Source organism: Mastigoproctus giganteus, chromosome 3, assembly GCF_048544385.1.
Source record: "Mastigoproctus giganteus isolate SK-2022 chromosome 3, ASM4854438v1, whole genome shotgun sequence".
Taxonomy (NCBI): Eukaryota; Metazoa; Arthropoda; class Arachnida; order Uropygi; family Thelyphonidae; genus Mastigoproctus; species Mastigoproctus giganteus.
The window spans coordinates 107,751,968-107,774,752 of record NC_143577.1 but is presented as its reverse complement, the minus strand read 5'-3'; the positions used below and the strand labels follow the sequence as shown (position 1 = coordinate 107,774,752).

General features: G+C 36.9%; 1 protein-coding gene across 1 annotated transcript in view; it reads right to left on the bottom strand.

The window, feature by feature from the left end:
- The window catches only part of LOC150088212 (neuropeptide SIFamide receptor-like), a 212,533-nt gene extending 190,153 nt beyond the window's left edge, over positions 1 to 22,380 (bottom strand). The window contains exon 1 of the mRNA XM_090370628.1: positions 21,942 to 22,380. Coding sequence (XP_090226754.1) covers positions 21,942 to 22,293 — 352 coding nt within the window. The 5' untranslated portion in view covers positions 22,294 to 22,380. The remainder of the gene's footprint in view (positions 1 to 21,941) is intronic.
- Positions 22,381 to 22,785: the final 405 nt, after the last annotated feature.

Here is a 22,785-nt window from a genome sequence, read left to right as displayed (position 1 = left end):
CTTTCTTTGAACACCAGCGTAATTTACACAATTTAAATCATGAAGCCCATTTCATACCCATATTACTTTATTAATATTATATTTTCGTGTGTTATTTATGGTGTCTAAACGAATTGTTCCGACTGTTTTGGATAAACTGACATATGGCCCACCATTTATAATGCACCCCCCCCCCTTTTTTTTTTTCCTGAATTCTCTGTGAAGTTACATTTCATAAAAATATCTCGGGTATCTCGATTATCTTAAAGAAAAAATAAAAGAGTTTAAAAATTTTGCATAATTTTAAACTTTACATTATATAAAATAAATTTAAATTACTTATAAATTCTTAGTAAGAAATATTAATAGAGTTAATTATATATATATATTTTTTTCAAATTTTAAAGAGAAAATTATGGATTTAAACTATGAATTTTTATTTTGCTCGTGACATGTTCGGATCAAATTATTTAACGTACGGAATTGTATTAGCGTTTACATCGACGGATTATCATATTGCGGAATAAAATCCCACTTTAGGATGCTACGCTAAGGTGTCAGTGCCCTTATGCGCTATTGTAACTCACTGCAAGAGCTCTCAAACAAGAAGGTCGCATCACTGATAGGGAAAGCTTTTATCCTCTATTCGTCTCTTTGCTTTAACGGATGCTTTCCCCGCTTGAATTATAACTGAAATTTCAAGAATGTTTTTGCCTTTTCCAAAAAATCTTTTAATTACAAGAGGTGGTGGTCTAACAAGATATCACTTTTCTTGCAAATGACGCATTGAATTTACCGATGAATCCAATGTATTATTTTTCGAGAAAAAGGTAATTGTTTTGTTTACGAGCATCCAAGATCTAATTGACCAATTGATCTAATTGACCAATAACAAATCTGATTATAAAAAGCGCTCAAACTCTTTTCATAGATAATTACCGCTTTCCGCTTGTTTGTTTTGCAGAAAGGGCTCTGTAATAAGGAGAGGCTTCCTACCCAACATAAAAAAAGGTCGAAATGTATCGTTCCATTCGTTGCTCGTTCCTAGAATCTCAATTCTAAAAGTCCGCGTGCGTATAAATTATTTTTAAGTCGAGTAATAAATTTCTGTTTTATATTTACATAAGAATGAATCGCCCCTCTCATTAATCAACCAACTTGCCTACGTTTTTTTTTTCAGGTTGTATGGGCGTGATATATTTTAGTCTAGAACAGAAGTTAGCCCTCTTTATTATTGAGGTATATATATTTTTGTATACTGAACCTTTAATTAAAGAACTTGGCTTTTCACTTGTATTCAGCAGCTATGTAATAGTAATCCCATTGCTACGCGCTCACTCGGTTGGACATGAATGCATATAAATGGTTCGAAGACAGCGGGTATTTAGTTGTTTAATCAGTTTAATGAATGAACCAATCAAACAATCAGCGGTATCTTCCACTGACTACCAAATTCTAGAAACTGATACGCTAACAATTGTGGAAGAATTCTAAGCTAATAAGAAAATGTATTCTTAATTCCCTCTGGCATAAACTAATTATTGCTAAAATAACATCAATTCCTGTTATATAACGGGAAAAATCAAAGCTTAAAATTAGGTCTCTCTCTCTCTCATCTGATTCCTTCTTGCTCCTGTTAGAGGGCCCTGAAATCTTGAAACGTTAATAAAAAACTGTTGTTAATTTGCATCATATATGCCTTATAGCTAATTAATATATATTTTTTTAAAATGCAACTTTCATTACGTATTATATTTATTACACGCAACAGACGCAATATTTATTTATTTTATAGTATAATTTAACCATAACTTTATTATATTTAAAAAAAATTAAAACTTAAACTATGTCAGTGGGTGTTATGCATTGCATCGTGCCCCAAAGGTGCCAAATTTTGGAATCGTATCATTAGTTTTTATCCTGATTTCATTTTACTGCATATATCGATGCAGTTGTTGAGCAATACATTAAACATTTACATTTATTTCTTTGCTTCTTTCATGTTGGGAAACCGGTGAGCTCTGGTCACGTTTATTCTCTTTCAAAGCTAATAACTGACGTCGTTAAATGCAGGTGGCCTTAACCCTGGGATGCTACCTTGGGAACACATGTACCCCAGCAGTTCAAAAAGGTTCTGAATTTCACAGACAGATAGCACTATGAGGGCACCACTCGGGGTAGTTTCTTCCCAGGCCCAGGGTAGCAGAATAGTTATAACAGTTTGAGTTCCAACCCTCATGTTCTTTCGATAAGTATACTCATGCTGACATCAATAATATACTAATAAATAATATAATAAAATATATTCGTGCTAACAAGAAAATGGCTCCAAAAAAGAAGTTTTTTGATTTATTGAAAGATCCTTATCTTTCAACCGAGAGGAAACGCTCAAACTTCTTCTGGAATCAGAATCCGATAATAGTACATCTGATGAGGACGAAGAGGATGCGATTATTCCCGACTTTCAACGTAACGAGATAAGTGAAATTTCCGAGTATACCAATTAAGGAAATAATAAATCTGAATCAACTGCTCCACTGACAGACCTCAAGATGACCAAGATGAGCCTGGCTCGAGCACAAGACCGTCATTTACACATAAAAATACCAATTTGAAAGAAATTGAAGCTTTAATTGGAAGATGGGCGGAAGGCACAACTGAAAGATGTGCCATCTGCTAGAGACCGGAAATAACGGTGAAATGGACTATATGCAAGGAGTTCATTTGTTTGGAGCACTAAAAGAAAATTTGCCCAAAATGTGAGCGATTTTTTTTTTTTCTTTGCAGAATTTTTTTAGTAGTTAAGACATTAGTATTTTATTGTCAGTTTTATTTATTTTTAGCAATAAAATTATAATTAAAAGATTTTTGTATGTTCATTTTATTTTGGGGTACAGCTGTACCCCAAGATAGCCTTCGTGTTAAAAAAGAAAAGCAGCATTCCAGGGTTAAGTACGCATATTCTGGGTATACCACATTGGCTTCCTGTTTTCGACTAGAAACAAAGGAAATTGCGTTTATCATCAACCCAAAGGTAAGAAACAAAAGGTGTGGTGCGTCCAATTATTTTTTGGCAAATACATTTGTCGGCGTCAAATAAGTTTGCAAAGTTTGCGCCTATGCTGCCCTCTAATGGCTGACATAGCAGTCGATACATTGAACGTTGAACGCATAGACAGCTAGACAGTCGGGCATTTATATGCCCGACTGTCTAGTTGCCAATTAGTTCCCAAAGTGCTAAACTAATTTAGTGATCATTATCTGTTCTTTTTTTTTTTTTCAGAAAAACACAAATATGATTAATATTATTCTCATTTCTAGACTATAACTAATTACATTTGAATAGAAATCATTATTAATGTCGTTATTCTTTTAAGAAAGCAGCAGTGTTCCAACCTAAATGCTAATGCTCCTAAAAACCCAAATAACAAACAAACCAACCAACCTAAGCATTTACCGCACAGTCTCACACAACATAATACAGTATTATCAATCTAGACCGGAGCAAACAAAAAAATAATGATAATAAATTATGCTTCCTTTTTTCTGCCTATTTCGTCAAAATTCTTTATTGCCCACACTCCGCGAGGGGATACGTTAACAAAGAAAATGGAGACTTAATGCGAGAGACCGCCGGCATAAATAATAATAAAAACCGTAATAGCTGTTACGTGTTCGTTGAATTAGCCAGCAGATGGCACATTAAACCGACGTGGCCGTGCCCATTTATGGATGTGTGTGAATCGGCGCAGAACTGAAAAATGCACGGTACAATGGTTACGCTTCTGCGAGAGATTCCGATATGTGAATATAATTTATGACCCCATTGTTGGTTTTTCGCCGTTGCTGTTGTTGCCGTCTTGACCTGCCGATGTATACACTCTAGTTACTTGTTATTCGAGATGCCAACGTAGCGTCAACTTTAAAGGAGTCAGAGAGAAAGTGATCCCACCAACTTTCAATATATGGCCAACACTAACTCCGTTTCATTCATCCGTACATAATTACAGTCTGCTGTCGTGTCTCGCTCTTGTTATGATTTTCCTCTTGTTGACTTCGGATGAGTATTTATGGATGCACAAACTTTGAGGAAAGTAAGTAATGAGGAAAAGAAAAACAAGTCTTAGACCGAGCAGGCATCAGATAATCAGCAGAGACTAACCGAGGCGAGATGATTAATAAGGCACTACAAGATAAACGAAGTTGTTAAGACGCCTGGCTACTCAATTGAACGGAAGGGTAAGGAGAGAAGATAGTAGGCAATGTGCCGAAATAGTTAGTTGTGTGGTATAAATAATTTATAACTTATTGTTTACTATTTATAAAAGCAATGTACGAATTCGTAAACTGATGATTTGCCACATACCAGTGTGATCTAGTTGGGTATGAAGATTTTGCAACGAACTTTCATACCCAACTAGATCACACTGAATCAGTTCACGTTGCAGAATTCAATGCTAGTTTGAGGAGCCAATATGTAATGCACATGTTGATTTTCAGGTTGTTGTGGAATGTATTTGTAAAGAATGGTTACCATATATAATCCTTCTCAGGTAAGTTGCCTGACCAATTTGATTGGATACTATGATGCAGTCACAAAAGAACTGGATGCAGGGAATAACTTTGATATTATATACTTGGATCTTAGAAAGGCTTTTGATACTGTTACACATGGAAGACTGCTGCACAAATTGGAGCAGTGTGGCATTGGAGGCAAATTGCTGCTATGGATAAAGGGGTGACTGAGGGGGAGAAGACAGAGAGTGGTAATCAATAGACACTGCTCATCGTGGACTAATGTTATTAGTGGAGTCCCTCAGGGTTCAGTGTTGGGTCCATTATTGTTTTCTGTATTTATAAATGATATTGATGATGGTATATCAAGCTTAATGTCCAAGTTTGCAGACGATACAAAGGTTGGCAGGGTTGTTAAGGACACTACTGACAGTATGCTGCTGCTGCAACAGGATCTGGAAAGGTTGAGCAGATGGGCTGAGAGGTGGCAAATGAAGTTTAACATTGACAAATGTAAAGTACTACACATGGGAAACAGCAACCCCAGAGCAACGTATCAACTCTGTGGTACTACACTGACAGTGGTAGAGAATGAAAAAGACCTGGGGTAATTGTGCAGGCAGATATGAAGTTCTTTGAGCTGTGCAGACGGGCTGAAAGAGTAGCTCATGGTGTCTTGTTAATGATATACAGGAACTTTTCCAGCAGGGATAAGGAGGTGATTATTCCCTTGTATAAGACAATGGTCAGGTCACACCTTGAGTACTGTATACAGGTCTGGAGGCCTAATTTTAAGAAGGATGTAGAGCTGTTGAAACGAGTACAGAGAAGGGCAACAAGATTAGTGAATGGAACAAAGGAGTGCTCTTACGAAGAAAGGCTTAAGTTTTGCAAATTACAGTGTCTGGAGACTAGGCCCCGGCGAGGTGATCTGATTGAGGTGTACAAAGCCTTGAATGGTTCGAGCATGCTCAATGCTGATGGAATTCTTCCTCTTGCTCAGAATAATCAACTGAGAGGGCATAAATTCAAATTGAGGAAAGACAGATGTAGGATAAGATGTGCTGAAATTTGCCTTTAGTCAGTTGGTAGTTGGTGGAACAGACTTCGATCCCTCGTTGTGGAAGTTGATAGCCTAAATAAATTTAAGGCTCAGGTGGACAGATATTTCGAATGAACGGAGGGGTGAAGTGGGAGTGATTTTTTTTTTTTTTTTTTTTTTTTGGCTGATGCTGCATAAGCTTGCTTTCTTGCATCATATGCCTCTACTAATGCTAATGCTAAGTTTTGACTCTCCTTCCGCAGCAAGTGCCTTCGTAGGTAACAAAGTTATTAGAATCGCCATTATCCCACACCAGGTAAAAAAGATCTGAGTTCGAGTCCCGTCGATGAGATGAGCAATTTTTATGGGCATATTTCACAACGTGGCTAAGTTAGCCGATCTCAGGCGAGGTTCATGGTTTTTCCTCCCGGAAATTCGGGTTCTTCATCCAGCAAACAGAAAATCTACCACAGAACACGATCAATTTACAAACAGTATACACGGAGCTGTATGGCCTTAGTGGCTGATGCTCCTAAAACCCTACTACTACTACTATCTCCGCAGCAAGTAGGTCTACATTACGATGGGAATTGTGGGTAACTGACTTTAAAAAGACAGCACTGAAGTCTGATTTCCGTATATATGAAAAACACGAAGTTGTTTCAGAGAATACATCGGTGGATTAAACCAGCTATAATTTATTTTAAAAATTATATTGTTACAACGGAAGATCCTGATTGAACGATTCAGATAAGCCTTGCTTCTCTTCTTCAAACAGTATACAGTGTCGGACAAAAAGAACTTCATCACCTTAAAAAAAGTAACATTTTCAGTGAAATGTATAAGATATTGTTTGATTACAGTCATTTTGTTTGTCGCAAAGCAAAGATATTGCGTCAGATAACGCTTCTACGTTTCTATTGCATCAGACAGTGATTGCAAGCCGTTTCTATAAATATGGAGCTAGAAGTATCCTGTTTTGCGTTTTGCAGAGGTGTAAGCATGGCTCCATACGTTCAGTTGACGCCAAGAAAACAAGTGTAGCTGTTGCTCTGTCCCAGGAAATGCTTTCTACGCGTGCTATCGCTGATGAAATAGGCTGCCACCAGTCAACAGTATTCGTGCTGAAATTAAAGCGTGAAACCGGTGATGTGAAGAGAAGACCTGTATCAGGCAGTAAGAGAGTTATTACGCCTTCCCAAGATCGATATTTGATTACGAAGGCATAGCCTTCAGATCAGGAAGGCTATGCTTCTGTTGAACATAATAGGTGAGTAGTAGAATTAGAAGAGAATTATGATTGTGATCTGGTACTACTGTTAAAGTAGTGTACGTCTTCGTGAAAATGCCTCTGTGTAAAACGAAAGCTGTCCTCTCCATCTTTACCTTTATGTGAGGATCATGTTGAAATCATGGGAATTTTTAGATATAACTTCAGAATTCACTATCTTTGAAACAATCCTAGTAACGAGTGTCTCCTTACTTCTCTGGCCAGCCCATTTCCGATCTCAGTCTTCAAGCTCATCTGTGCGATGAGTCCGCTTTCTTCCAAGGATTTCAGTAATATAATCCAGTCTCCATAACCATAATTTTGAAGAGTTCTATGCCAAGCAAATAGGATGCGCAGGACCCTATTCATTTGAATCAACGAATGAATTGAAGTCCTACATAAAACTAGATACTGTTCTAAAATCCTTGTGCATTGTGCTGTTTGAAATCTTAAGGGAGCTAACAAAATTGTTAGCTCTTAGTATTTCAGTGTTTTTCGAAGTTAACTAATTCGCTGAAAACGCACTTCCGTCAATATTTTAGTATTAAAATGTTTCAAAGAAGCGAACTCATTCAGCACATGCCGAAAAAATCTCATATTATTCCCATCGTCAAGATGCCTATCCAGTTCTTTCTTGAATTTTACCAAACTTTCTGCCTCTGACATCCTTCACTAAACTTACTTCAACACTCCACAAAATGCTTCCCGAAGGTAAACTTTGGCACAAGAGAGTGGATGCATAAAATATACTTGTAATAAAAGGTGAGCGTAGCTATCATATTAAAGTCTCTTTCCTCCTCCCTTCCCTCTCTGGCGGAAAGCAAAAGTAATTGTGTAAGGTATCCTTGTCTCCTATTCGCACACCAAGGTGATCCCCGAAAATCGTTTCTACAAGGGGTTCGAAGTACAATCCACTAGCGATTTCTTCACAGGAGTAGTAATCGATTTAAGAAATAAGATTTCTTCCGTCCAGGAGTTTTGCGTTTTAACTCTGATGAGAAGCCTTTTCAGTAGTTTTTCCTCCCATTTTGCAGGAATCGTCAAACAATCGATCTTAACCTTATCAAGTTCGCAAGTAAAACGGCAATATACTGATCGGTCATTCTATCGATCGTTCTACGTATAGCTAATCATTTTTAGAATGCCACAAGGATGGAAATGAAGCCATTCCTCGACCCTCTTTCCCTCCAGGTAACATGCATCCTATGAAATTATAATATATTAGAGTATGTAACAGTTGTATATGTGAAGTTACATGGAAAACAGTCTTATCACTGGCGTAATAACAGCGCTGTAACCCTTGCTTAACACGTTGCTACTCTCGCTGAAATCCATTATGACGTGCGCACCTCGTCTCCTATCTCTGAATGAACACTCGGGTCTTTAGAATCTGCGATAGCAATCACCTATTCCGTGCATTCCCGGAAGCATTTCCCAGAGTGAGCCTGCATTTCCTTTGTGGCGAGTATGGAGAGTTTTGCGATTTCAAAAGACAGAACGTTGACTAATAAGGCTTCTGTCGCTTACGGTGTGTGTAGAATTTGGACATTACTTTTGTGTATAAGATTTGTAAAGATGGAAAGGTTTTTAAGAGTGGTCACTTTATAGAAACTATTCGTTTAAATAAAATTTGCAGAACTTAATCTCTAAAAAGCGCAGTACGTGAAATGGATATTTTAGTCTGACAAACGGTTCCAAAAGCTTATAAAATGTTGGATGCTATCCATCGGGTATTCTATGTACTATACCAAATTACTGAAGGCATATCAAAGATACAGTGCAAAAGTAATGAAAATAATCTTTGTTATACTTGCTTGCATACGTCTTCTTTTCAGATTCTTGACACGAGGAGCAGTTGTCTCATTTTAAAAATAAAGCCGTTAGCGCACACATTGCTTAAAGTTTGTTTTAGTGAAGAGATATCGTTTCCAATTTTATTATTGTGATGATTAAAAAAGTTTGAATTCTCTCAGATAATTTTTAATAATGATATCCGCGGTTATTTAATTCCATATTTCGTTCCATTCTTAATTTTAAAGGTTATTAATTAAATATAGTGGAGGAAAGGGACTTGGGTGTTACGATACGGTCAGAATTTAAGTGCTCTGAGCATTGTAGACTGGTTGCAAGGAGGGCCCATCGATGATGTATCGAACAATTGCTAGTAGATTGTGTACTGTGTTCAAGTAAGACCGCACCTAAAGAAAGACATTGTTCTTCTTGAAAGGGTCCAGAGACAACTAACTCGCCTGGTGAGATCGGCAAAAGGGCGTCCATATGAGGAAAGACTTCGAATATGTGGGTTGCAGAGCTTAGAAACTTAGAGGAGACTTGATTGAGGTGTTTAAGACTCTGAGAGGCAAAATGAATGAGGACTAAATTTTCACGGTTATAAATGATTCGAGAAATAGGGGCCATAATTTCAAGTTACGGAGGGAGATTTTTAGACTGGATTTCAGGAACTTTTATTTTAGCCAGTGAGTTATAAATTACTGAAATAAGTTGCGTACATGGGTGGTAAAGGCTCACAGTTTGGGAAAATTCAAAGGTCAGCTGGACAATTACCTACAGGAGGAGGGGGGAAAAGCTTAGGTTGTCCATTTCCTTTTCTCTTATTTATTAATTATTATTTTTAAAAATTTTCTTCTTATTATTTTATTTTATTTTTTTGGCTGGTACAGCATAAGCCATAGGCTTCCTTGCACCATGTGGCCATTGCTAATACTAATACTATAGTGTTATTCAGATACCTTTATCAATCTGTGTTTCTTAACAAATAAGATACACATGCAGAGTTATTTAACTTTCTTTTTATCTATACAATTTGGTTGTGAAGTTTTTAATTGCAAAAGATGCTTTGCGCATATATTTGTTCGATTCTTTCTAAGTATGATGGTGCTGTGAAAGGCAAAGAGTAAGCATGAATTATATATTTGAGATTTAAATTTAACTTTTACAAACGGGTGTGTATCTATTAATTCAAGTGAAAATAAAATATTTCAAGATTGCTTGTAGAAAAGTATCCATAGTCTCAATTCATGTGTTCGATATGGCCATATTCCTTTTCACTCACTCACAGCTATTAAAATGAATATTAAGAACTGTCCTTCTAATCGCACATTAATTTTTAATAAACTCGAAGAATTGGCTTTATAAACATAATCTTCCAAGAATTCCCATCGACAGAAGTCACAGGGATATAATTCTGAATTTTGGTCAGGAAGATTATTGACGAATTCATTCTTGAAAATGATCCGTTACGCTTTGATGGAATGAGATGGCTTTCCATCTTGCTTTGTGGTTCTGTCAAAGAACTTTATTCAAATAATAGAGGGAAAACTATGCGCAACAAAATCCTGATATCTGTTTGCTCTGTGGCTCTAATAGGTTGAGCACCCCACAAACTTTTCCTCAAGGAAATATGGACCGATCCAAAAATCACAACGTGAAGGTACACCATATGTTAATTTTTCTTTCATCATGAACAGGAGTTTCAACGAAACGCAACAATGGGAGTTCTTCTTTTTCCCAAACTGCACTTTTGAGTTTTGGCAGTACCATAAAGATAGAAATGAGCCTCATCTGTCCACAGTATATTAGCTTAACTACTTGATAAATAATAATAATAATTCTTTATTAACTGTAAACATATATTACATTATGTTTACAGTTAATCTAACAGCCCTGTACAGACATTATCTAATGTCTGTACAGGGGTGTTAGATAAATAAACTGATAATAATAATAATAATAATTATTATTATTATTATTATTATTATTGAATTCCATAACAGATAACAAAAAAAAAATCTTAAAAATCAGCATTAACACCAAATTTAAGTGATCACAAAAGTGAATAGCTGAAATATTTACAAAGGTCGCAGGAAATTTTCAATGGGAATAATAATTTTGGGTGTTCATTTGGTAGTTGCGGTCCATTGACCAGAGATCAAAGTCTTCTTTAAATGTTCAAGACATTCTGAGAGTGTCCCTCGAAAAGGGTGAGATTATTTAGTTTCACCCTTTTCGAGACGACAGGGATACTGATCTCAGATCATCCAGATTTCGTTATTTAAAAACACCCTTACGACAAATTTTCATTTCATGGATCTTCTCAAGATGATTAATTGATATTAACCTGAAAAATTGTAGTTCATTTCGAGAAGTTATTTTATGCTCATCCTGTACAATCTTACATTATAGCATTAATTAACATCAGGACTACAGTATGCTTCCAATTGGCAGTAGACGGAAAACATTGTAATGAATGCATAGGCTTTCAAACTTCATAAAAAGTCTGTTTTATCTTTCTTCATTTAGGGAAGAAAACAGACCATTGAGTATTTATGTGAAGCGCTGAATAACAAAGTTCCGAATCTAACGCCTGGTTTCATTGACAAATATAAATTAATTATGGTGCTGAGAACTAATTTTCTACACCAAGATGATGACCACAGCACGCATCAAACCTTAATCAAAAAACTCACGAATGCTTCTCCAGATAGTATTAAATCTTATAAATTAATCCAGTTTACTTTCTGAAAGTTTCAAGATGGATGATGTGTAGATCACTGCCTGAAAACGCCTGTTGTATCTTTAGAAAACGAAGGAACATAAAAAGAAAATTAAGATTTGCAATTAGGAGAAACTGACGTACAGAGCATGCACTTTAATCTACGTTTCAAAATCAAAAGCAAAAGAAAACAGGCAAGTATCATTGGACACTGAAATATGAAACAAACTCAACGCATATTATGCAGTATGATAAACAAATGAAAAAGCATTCAAAGAAGTGCTGTTTGTTCTCATGTATCATTAAGTGCATGCTGCTTTCGGCCACAAACAGCGAAACCCTAAGCAGCGAAGGATTTTGCAAATACTACTTGGAGTGATAGAAAATTAATGCTTAGAATTTAAAAAGCAGGATTATTCAGAGGCAAGTGTAGAAATATATGCACGCTATTTACAAAAATAGCTGTTTTGAGAATTTTGGAATGATAATTATAATGTGGCGAATCCTTAAATTTCACATTTTTCTTTGCGAGAAGTGATCGCCTACATGGGAATTTAATGAGAAATGGAGATCCGCTTGGCGAGAACATATACACGTTCTCGTTGACCTATTAATAAAAAAAAAAAAAAAAATTATATATATATATATATATATATATATATATATATATATATATATATATACTGTATATAATAAATGAAGATTCTATTTTTAATGCGTATGCGCTCATTGCATTACGTTCAACGGAGTGTGCCAGTTTGTTTTGCTTTGATTTGCCTATACTGTAGTGAGAATTTGAATCTTTTTCAGAGATGGTAGAGGCCTTGTAATATTTTGATATTTAAGCACCCTTGGCAGCAGTTCCAATATTTACTTATAATATGGAACACGATATATTTCATAATGGCTTCCTCTCTCTCTCTCTCTCTCTCTCTCTCTGACGTGAAACCCTTTGTGGGTGGTAAATTCTGCAAATATTTTTATTCGTGAAAATCCTCTCTTTTAAGTATTCTCGCGATATCCAATATCTCTGAACGATAGCTTCGTGCTGTATCCAGTACCTCTGACGAGAATATTTGATGAAAATTGCACATCCCAAAATACTTCAATATACCATAATGCGGTCATAGAGACGAAAGGTTTTCTCTTCCATCAAATATATCTGGCACGTCGTTTCACGCTTGTAACTGTCACTGTTGCTAAGATATCTAAACAAAGTATCTTAAGTTTAACTTGTGTGGCTCGTAGAAATCGTTTCAAGAAAGAGAGTGCAGTTTCCAAGTCTTATTTTTTTTTCCCTTTTGATCTTTTACAGGAAACTAAAAAAGAACTGCCGACTTCCATCAATTGCTCCAAACACAAACATTTTTTCTGTATTTATTTCTTTTTTATTGTGTGTATTACTTGGGAAAATATCTGTCACGTACCTCATCGTCCAATTTGGAACTCGTGCGTATTTCTTTCGTTGTACGATGTGCTTGCACACCACGAGGTTCCATTTGACAAGTGATGTTCTTTAGCGTGACTGATGCTACTTTCTTTCCGACAATATCCGAATGTGAGTAATGTTTTTTGCTTACATCCCATCCGTTTTATTTTCTTTTGCTGAATCAATGCACGAAAAACTTTCTTCTTGTAATTCGGTCTCTTTAATCCTAAACTGCAACACAAACTATCCAAGTGGTCAAGAGCGATACGGCAACTGCACACGTTTGGTTGGACAGTGAGTGGTTCAAGCTTGCTTGAACCACTCACTGTCCAACCAAGCTTGCTTGAACCACTGTCCAATTGATTACCAAATACTGTTAACGGTTGTATTCAATAATATAAGAGAATAGATTCTCTTATATTATTGAAGTGGGCACCACTGGAGGCGCCAAGCTCCTTAACACCATGCACTGTTATTTGTGATAGGCGGATTTGAACTGACGTTCTAGAAGATGCCCTTAACACATATGTGATAGATTTAAAATATTCATTGAAATTTTACCCCTTCGTCGCTCCCAAAGAGGGAAAAGCATAGAAAATAACCAGATTAACTTAATTTCACGTCAACTTTTTAACTCTAAAATTAAAAACTGTTAGAATTATGATAAAAACAATTTTTTTTTTTGTTTGAAAGTATTTCTAAGCGTGTCTATTCTGTTTTAATTCGTTTATCATTCAGTTAACGTCAAAAAAGCGGACAAATGAATATATTTACTATAAATAAAAACTACATCATTAACAAAAGTGTTCTTTACTTTTTTTTTACTAAGAAGTAAATTAATATATCTTATGTAGTTGAAGTATAAAGCAGCAAAACAAAATATTATTGTGTCTTGCAGAGAGATGTAACTGCGTGTTTCTAGCGTGAGATTTTCACTTGAGGAAGGCCGCCATGAACCGAACCAATACCACTTTTCAATCAGAGCGCCATATAATATTAGAAAGGCTATTTTTCAACAGTTATCAGTACCTAAACTTTGAAATAAATCTTAATTCGGTAAATTATTCTGATTCATTAAACCCACGTGTGTTTGCTGAATTATCGCGTCAGTAAATAAATTTTAATATTACTTTTAATTTTTTTTTTATTCTCACGAGTGCATCTCAGGAAAATTATTCTTGGGATGCCGGAAGTGTCGAGGGCGCGTGATTAATGGATTACTAAATTCACAACCGCGTAAGAAGAACGTGTCTCTCTTAATGATTCAATTACGGTACAATGGATCTATTAAACCAATTCAATAACTTTGGTGGTCAGCAGAAAAATATCAGTAGGCTAAAATGAACCCCCCCCCCTTAGATCAGATGCAAATCAAAATGTTCAAAAAAATCACCGTTTTTTCCATATTTATGTTGCGCTAAGCATGATACTCAGGACAGTGTAATTAAAACTTAGTACTAACTTCAATATTCGTAGACATTATTACCTCTTATAAACGGAATGAACCTTCAAATGATGTTTTCTGAAAGATCTCTAATATTTCGTGCTAAAGAAATTGCAATGGCAGAGCCCACTAAATGAATTAATTCAACAGAACGAGCAGTTCTCTTTAAATACCAAACAAATATCCAAAGTATTTACATATTTCAAATGGGGACTAGGCAAACCCAAAATGTTTAGTTATTCACTCAAATAACTAAACATTACCCACCTCCACAACATATTTCAGCAAATACCGGTGAAAGGGTTGAAGGCACCTTAAATTATGCATCGTGTGATGTCAGGTAAATTTTTTAAAAAATGAATTCTTGGCCGTGCTTAGCCATCGTTATATTAATACCTAGTGTGAAAGTTTTAACAGCCTCCCCATTTTCTTCAGTACGTCACGATTTATTAATTATAAGAAATGCTTCGGAAAGTTCCATAACTTGTGAAAGGGAAATAGACAAAATAGAAATATCTTTCCATAAATCTTCACAGAAAATAATATTAAAATGGTTATTATTTTTTATTTTTATTTTAACGAAAAATCCCAAACACGAAAGGTACTAGAACCTATAATATTTAGTACCGTGCATGGGTTGAAGGTTGAGAAGATTGAAGTTGTTGTAGTAGGATTTCAGGAGCATCAACGACTAATGTCATATTGTTTCGTGTATACTATCTGTAAATCAGTATGTTCTGAGGTAAGTTTTGTGTTTTGTTAGAAAAAACCACGCTACCCTCGCCTGAGACCAACTAACTCAGCCGCGTTGTTAAGAAGACCCATAAAAATTTAAGAAGACCCAGCAACTCAGGCTATATATTGTGCCATATTTAATATATCTGTAAATTGTATGTTCTGTGGTTGTTTTGCTGTTTGCTTGACGAAAAACCGAGTTTCTGGGAGGGAAACCATGTTACCCTTGCCTGGGACCAACTAATTCAACCAGTTGTGAAAAATACCCAAAAAATTCCTTGCTTGATTGACAGAATTCGAACTCGTATCTATCCCACCCAGTGGGGGTGGGGGTAAGTGGGTAGATGATTATAACAACAGTGCTATCCTCGAGGGCTGCTCTCTTTTGAGTAGCGTAAAGAAGTCTGAGAGATGATCTGGGCGACACCACCACAGATATGGTAACAGTGTTCCAAGGTAGAGAAAATTTAAGATTTGTACAGAGACAATAGCTGCTTAAAAAAGTAACACCGAGGCGAAAAATAAAACCTAGTTTTTATGAAGAGGAAGCAATTTTTGTGATATGCTTATGCCAGAAGAGATTAGATGTCAGGGTAACCCATGATCGAGATATGCGACCTTGTCTAGAAATTCGAGTGACACCGAAGATGAGCAAAGGAGCAATAGACTGTTTTTTGCGATAAATAAGATAGGATCGTGTTTTAGAAGGATTGTAGTTAACTAAGTTTTCTTCGCCCCATTGGAGAATTACTTGGAGTTCGACATTAAAGGAATGTTGGAATGTAGTGTGTTCCAGTCAGCAAAACTGTGGACAGATTTTGTTGTTTGGTTTTAGGAGCATCGGCGACTAAGGCCGTGTTGCTCCGTGTCTATTGTCTGTAAATTGTGGTGTTCTGATGTCGATTTTCTGTTTTCTGGACGAAAAACCCGAGTTTCCAGGAGAAAAACCGTTCTACCCTCGCCTGAGACTGTCTAAATCTGCCACGTTGTGAAAAAAGACCCATAAAAATTATTCCCGTCATAGACGGGATTTGAACCCAGGTCTTTTTCACCCGGTTTGGGGAGGACGGCAATCCTACCAACGCTACCCACGAAGACCTATGGACAGGATTCCAAGTTAGTTAAATAAGATTATTTAAAAAAAACTAGGAAAAAAGTGGGAAAAAGATATGAACTTTGGGAAACACCAGTTAAAAGTTAGAAGAGCGGGAGCAGTCTGTTATCACTTGCACTAGGCGTTCAGACAGAGAGAACTGGCTATCCAATTAAAAAAAAAAAAACAGTCAGCAATCCATTTGAAGAATTATGCCAAACACGGATCAAGAGAAACTGTTTGAGCTTCACCAAATTTTCCTATCGAATTTGTTCAAATATGAGTAACGTAAGCCAGTGATCGATACTGGCAGTAACCATACCGACAGTCATTGATTAGATATACGTTTTCGAGGAAAGTTTAAGTTTTAGCGGTTGATGGATGTCTCCATTACTTTACCTCTAGTCTTTCCATAGTAATAGTTCAGTACTTCAGAAATTGTAGATGTAAGTGCAATGGGACGGTAATAGGATGGGAAGGATTTTTTACCCTTTTCAGAAACTTGTTGGATATAACTAAATTTCCAAACAGAAGGAAAAATACCAATGCAATAAGAAAGTACAAAATGATGACCAGAGCGCAGAAGAAGTGCAGAAATGCCATCGAGCCCTGTAGCTCTCTTGTAATTAAGATTGTCCAGAATTCTTTTAAAGTCCTTCTATCGGAAGACCACAGAAGGCTTCGAATGGAGTGTATTTAGTACAGCAGGAGGTGATTTGACAAGTTCATCGAGACAAGAAGTAGAAATAAAATAGGATATTATTAAGTCGGCTTTATCATTAGTTGAAGATTCAATATCAGACTGCAACAGATGTGGGATTATAAATGGACAGAAGTTGCTTCCACCAATTTGGCAAGAGACTAGAGTTCCCTACAATTTGGACAGTAAGGAAGTTTCCTACTCCTGACCTGTTCAAAATCAAGTTTGGATTGATTAATAACTGTTGCAAGCTTGAAATTTGAATACAGGCTAATTACGACTGACTTGCCTCATCCTTATCTTGAACGACCTTGGCACGCTTGTTGGAATAGCTAGATTTGGATAAAGGGCAAAATGTGTAATAAAGGATTTCATCCCCACAAGACTAATTTCGCTGGCACAATCTGAGCAAACATCATCGAAAGATTTAAAACAGTAATGCAACCAATGAAAAGATCAATAGATATCATACAGACTATTACATTTCGCACCCTTGCAGTTCCAAACGATATGACGCTGAGAATGGCCATGACAGAGAGGCTCCATTGGGAAAGAGTGCATTGCCAAATTGCAATCTGATGAGCCTAGAGGACCGCTAACTTTGACTACTTTGAAGGATTTTTGATGAGAAAAATATCAATACTATTGGGTGCGTGGTTAAATTGTCTAGTATTCCGGCAGGTAAACATAAAAGTAGTGTAAAGTCATTGGTAGTCGCACAACCTCAGAAATTCGATCAGCTGGATCCGGTTAAGTGAAAAATCGAAACCAATGAGGCAACAGATGAATTTGGCAGAATGTCTTAAAGAGACATTAAGATAGAGGAGATCAAAAAGAGAAGATTTCAGATTCGGTGTCTCACAAGGAATATCAGATCGGACACAGGTATCTCCGTTAAATTGAAATGAATCATAGAGCGAATGATTAGGCAACTGAAAAGAGAGTTTGAGGCAACCAATAATGGAGATTCTGATATAAATATTACTATTATTTTTAGGCCATCCGAATAATTGCATTCATCTGCCGTGCTGTGTGTCTTATGTCTGTAAATTGCGTGTGTTCTCTGATCGATTTGCCTGTTTTGCTGGACGAAAAACCCCAGTTTATGAGGGGTAAACCTTGCTATCTACCCCCGAGACCGACTAACTCAGCCACGAAGTGAAAAAAGCCCATTAAAGTTCCTCGCGTCATCGACGGAATTCAGACCCGGACCAATTTCTACCAGGTATGGGGATGACGGTGACTATACCATTGTGCTACACGCGCAGACATTGGCAATTCGAAATAAAACACTATTGGCATAATTTCTTTTGACCTCTCGCGTGATAGTAAATTTAACTTGAATGAGGATGCTTCTGTGTGATTTTTTTGCCGAGCAATGAAGGCATCAGTTTACTGATATCTGTATAATCTGCTTCCTTGTTTTGTCGTGGCAAGGACTAAACGAGGTGTCGAAAGCAGGACACAGGACAAATGCTGGTCCATCTTTACTCAATCATCTTCCACAGTTGTTTAAAATTGGATAGTTACGGAGACCGCTGTAGGAGGCTGAATTCACTCTTAATGTTCCTGGATCCAGTTCTAAACAGTTCTAGCCTTTTAATATATGCCATCATTCTGTTGGAACATGAAAGGATGTGCTTGACGGAAGCAATTCCAAATAACCTGTTGTATATAAATGTTGTTCCACTGGGATCAAGGGGCCCAGAGTACACTAACAAACACTTCCTACACAGTACCTCACTACCAGAGAGAACAACAACCCACATGGCATTCGCGCTGATTTACGCTGTCTTCCCATCAGCGTGAATCAGCAGGAACCGGGATTTGTCAGACGAGAGGCAGTATATTTTTTAGTTCTCGAACGGCGAAAACGGTATCACAGATGAAAAATTGCAGCCGATTGTCAGTTGCGATTTTTCATCTGTACGACGAGATGTGCGTGATCGGAAATGCCTCCTTGGTTGCGCAGATGTGGGAAACCACCGGAGGCGCCTTTCCCCTAACACTATGCCCCCTTGGTTACCACTCTCGTATTGAGTAGTTATTTGTTCGACTGTGGCCTTTGATCCAGCACAGCAGTTAACCTCCGTTGACTTCTCCCACCTACAAGATATTTCCGACTACAGGATCGCCATCAGCTAGATATTAGTGTCAGTTGTGGCATACGATCCAAAGAATCAAATTTATATATCATCGGCCAAAAAATAAAATAGAAAATTACCCACCTCATCATTTGTCAGTTTCATCTAATAATTTGTCTAACTCTGCCTTAAACTTATTCAAACTACCCCCGATTCTCTGTCTTAAATTTATTGAAACCCGTAGATAGAATTTTGTTCCAAAAATCAATTATTCTCTGAACGAAAGTAAATACATGTATTCGCAATGCGTCCTGCAACCATCCTTTTTTCAATTTATTTCCCTTTATGTGTGTCATCCGAGAAAGAGCATTGAGTTACTTTATTCAGTCCATTTAAAGCCTTAAACACGTTAAAGGGATTGAATAAATTAAATCCCGATGGCATATCCTTACTCTTTCTCGGGGCAATGCACATGAAGGGAAATAGATTGAAGAAGGACGCATATGCGAAAATTAGCTTTTGGTCAGAGAGCGACTGTTCAATAAATCTAAGGAAGGATTAGACAAATTACAAGAGGGGACGGACAAATGATATGGGCAGTATTTTTTTTTTAATAAAACTTTCATTTAACCGTTCTAGATTGACATCCCTGCGTATCTGTTCAATTGATTTATATCACACCAACGCCATGATGTGACGCTGTTACTGAAAGAATGTTCCACTGCATGAAAAAGGGTAGATATCTAATAAAATGGCCATCAGTCTATGTGGTATATACGAGTTGAATTCCAAGTCTTGATCTACCTATCGAAATTTAATGCTTAGGTCATCAATTAACCATAGTAGAGAATATCATTTATTCTCAATCATCTTAACTTCCGAAATGGATAGCTGCTCATTATTTTAAGCGAAATTTCTCTTCCATCTAGTTCCCTCCGACGATTTTACTGCTTTGACAGAAAAATGTGGATCAGAGTGCGCAAGCAACGAGGAATGAATGCCACGACTGCTGTTCCTGGCTGTCTGCTTCCCTATAAACAAGGAGCACTAGCAGGAAGAATTCTGAGATAAAACAAATGACAAAAACCATAAAATTAAACTAAATTCTATAGTTTCAACCAAGGCATACGGTACAAAAGGACCACCTCATGCTAATAAATGACCTGAAAAAAAAATAAGTGTAAACAGTATGCTCTTCAGCCGGTTTCTCAGCTATTATACCAGATAAGGTAAGAATTATCTTAAGACAGTAAACTATTAATTAGAAGAAAGTATAAGATGTAAATTAGACAATACGTAAGAGACATTTGGCCTCCAATTAAACACCATTTCCTCGCCCGAATAATTCCTTCATGAAATCATGATACTGTTTTGCAGAACTGGAATCTGTTGATATCATAAAACGTTTCTTGATTTCATTTACGCGAGTTAAAGTGGTGCATATTGGAGTACCGTGTACTGTGATAAAAAGTACTTGTTTATTCTTTGATTTAATGAAATAACCACTTTTTTTAAAACGCTTCACGCTCTATTTTTTAGGCGTTCGCATACATGCGTAAAGCGCCTGTTGTCTTCACCTTCTAACAATTCGACTCTCAGTGGACTTCCTAAATAAATTATTATTTCATTTTTTTCATATGTATCCCATCTGTTGTGCGTATGGGATTCTTCAAAAGGTGGCACGTCATGATGGGAATAAAATATCCCATATGTTATCCATACACCGTATATTGTAGCACTGGATATTAAGTTTGTTGCAATGGATTCACTGGAGAAATGAATCGGCACAGAAAATAATCGTTTGGGTGAAGAGCTCGTTTTTTGTTATCCGATTTAATAAATATATAAATCAGAAATTATTACTGTTTGCTCATTACATCAATTGCAGCAGAAACGTGAATAAAATACTTGTTATATTTCGACTGTGATTAAAATCCAGGAGAAAATAAGTAAAGTACATTACAAATATGTTTGCTGCGTACCAAGATCTTAGGTTCGTCTTACTATTTGTTTATTAAATCGTAGATTATGATGAAATACGTGTTGAATTTTAATTGTTATTAAAAATCCTTTAGGAAATAATATAATAAAAAGTTGAGCAAACGTTACGTTGTAAATTAAGCGTAGTGAAGGGAAAGGGCTTTTATATATCGTCAATTATTTACCGTATTTTAAGACCACAAGACGCACTTTTCCAGGAAATTGCTGCCTAAAATTCCCCTGTATCTTATAGTCTGAAGATATAAGAGGTGTACGCAGTGATCTTTTTATCTCTAGCGAGAGACAGTTCGCAGAAAACGTCCAAGTGGACTTCTGAAAATGCTAGTTCTTTTATTGCATGAAGAGTTGAGTCTACACGTAACAGAGATAACAGAATGAAACGTTTCGGAATTTAAATAGCAATAGTCCTTGGAAAACTTCAGAAACTGGACGTTAACAAACTCTTTGCAGTGTTCATGTGTGAGGAGTGAACCAAATGATTGGAGGCACCAAATCTCAATTTGACACCAACAGGACGAATGAAGAGACAAACCGTTGCCGAGGTGTGTGTGTGAATAGATGAAAAACTCCCGAAGTTAGAGAAACGAGACAATTTTCTAGGTCTTTCAAGAAATGTAGAATCAGCAATGCCCTTTATGAAAATGGCTTACTCTTTTGAGAAAGTGAAAATTCATACAGTAACATCTAATGACAAGTGACATCGAATAAATCAGTTAATTATTAATAAAATGAATGTTTTATTCATTAGTGATTATCCGTTACCCATAATATTGGGATTTGTTATAAATTTCCAAAACATTTGCAATTTATGTCAGTGACACATAAAGCATTTCCGTTTACCAAGGCGCAACAAGAATGCTCTTAATTTAAAGGTATACAAATTTTAAATGATTGTCATTTTAAGTACGCGATATGGAAATTATTGTATACAAGAAAAACGCACTTTTGTAAGAATAACATATAAGTTCTCAACACTTACAGAAATTAACGATTGTAAAAGTACTTACTCCGAATTTACTGATACAGAGACACCAGCAAGTCGTGTCCTGGTTCTTACAGATCTAGTGGGAAGAAAATCAAAGAACTCACCGATTATATCAACAAGAAGTGGAAATAAGGCTAAATAAGCTACTTACGGACAAACAAGTTAGCAATGAGTGTGGCTGGAAGGCAGAAAAGTAACACTAGAATGTCTGCCACAGCAAGATTAACGATGAAATAGTTGGTAACCGTCTGCATGCGGGGTGATCTCACCACCACAGCCACCACAAAACTGTTGCCGCAAATACCGACGAGAAACACCAGCGAATAGGCGAGACAGTAAACTATTGACACACCGTGAGAATGTCGAAACCACAAGTCGTTGGTCATTGAGTAAGCTCCGGGGAAAAGATCGGAATCGTTTTCTCTGACAGACGAATTCAACAGCAATGTAGGAGGGACAAATATTTCCTCGTAAGCGATCCGTTCGGTCGAAGTAGATGTCATTTTCTCCGTCGAGGCTGCCCGAGTGTTCTGAAAAAAATCTCTCTGCTAATTCCTCTGCCAGAAGACTCGTGTCACGCTACTCCGCGCAACGCTGGTGGCTCCCAGCAGGTGTAACTCATCTATACTCAGACAGTGCATGTGCAATGTGTGCATCGCGAGTCAAGTTTGGATGTTTATGGTGTCGCTCTCCGTCTCTCTCTCTCTCTACCTCACCCACTCACTCTCTATATCACGCTCCCGATATTAAAACGCGGCAGTCTCGTGTCTCGAGCGCATTATTCTGAACTGGGAAGGATGACCCGCTTCTCGCTGGACATTGTGTTAGTTATGTGGATCACTACACCGGCTTAGCGCACGTTAGCTGCGCGGGATAACTCTATCTGTCCCGAATCAATCTAATACTCCGGTTGTTTATGGCGCTCCCAGCTCCTGGGTTTTACTTGCAGCGGCCTCTTTTGGCAGATAGCTAAAATAAAAGTGTAAACTTCTGAA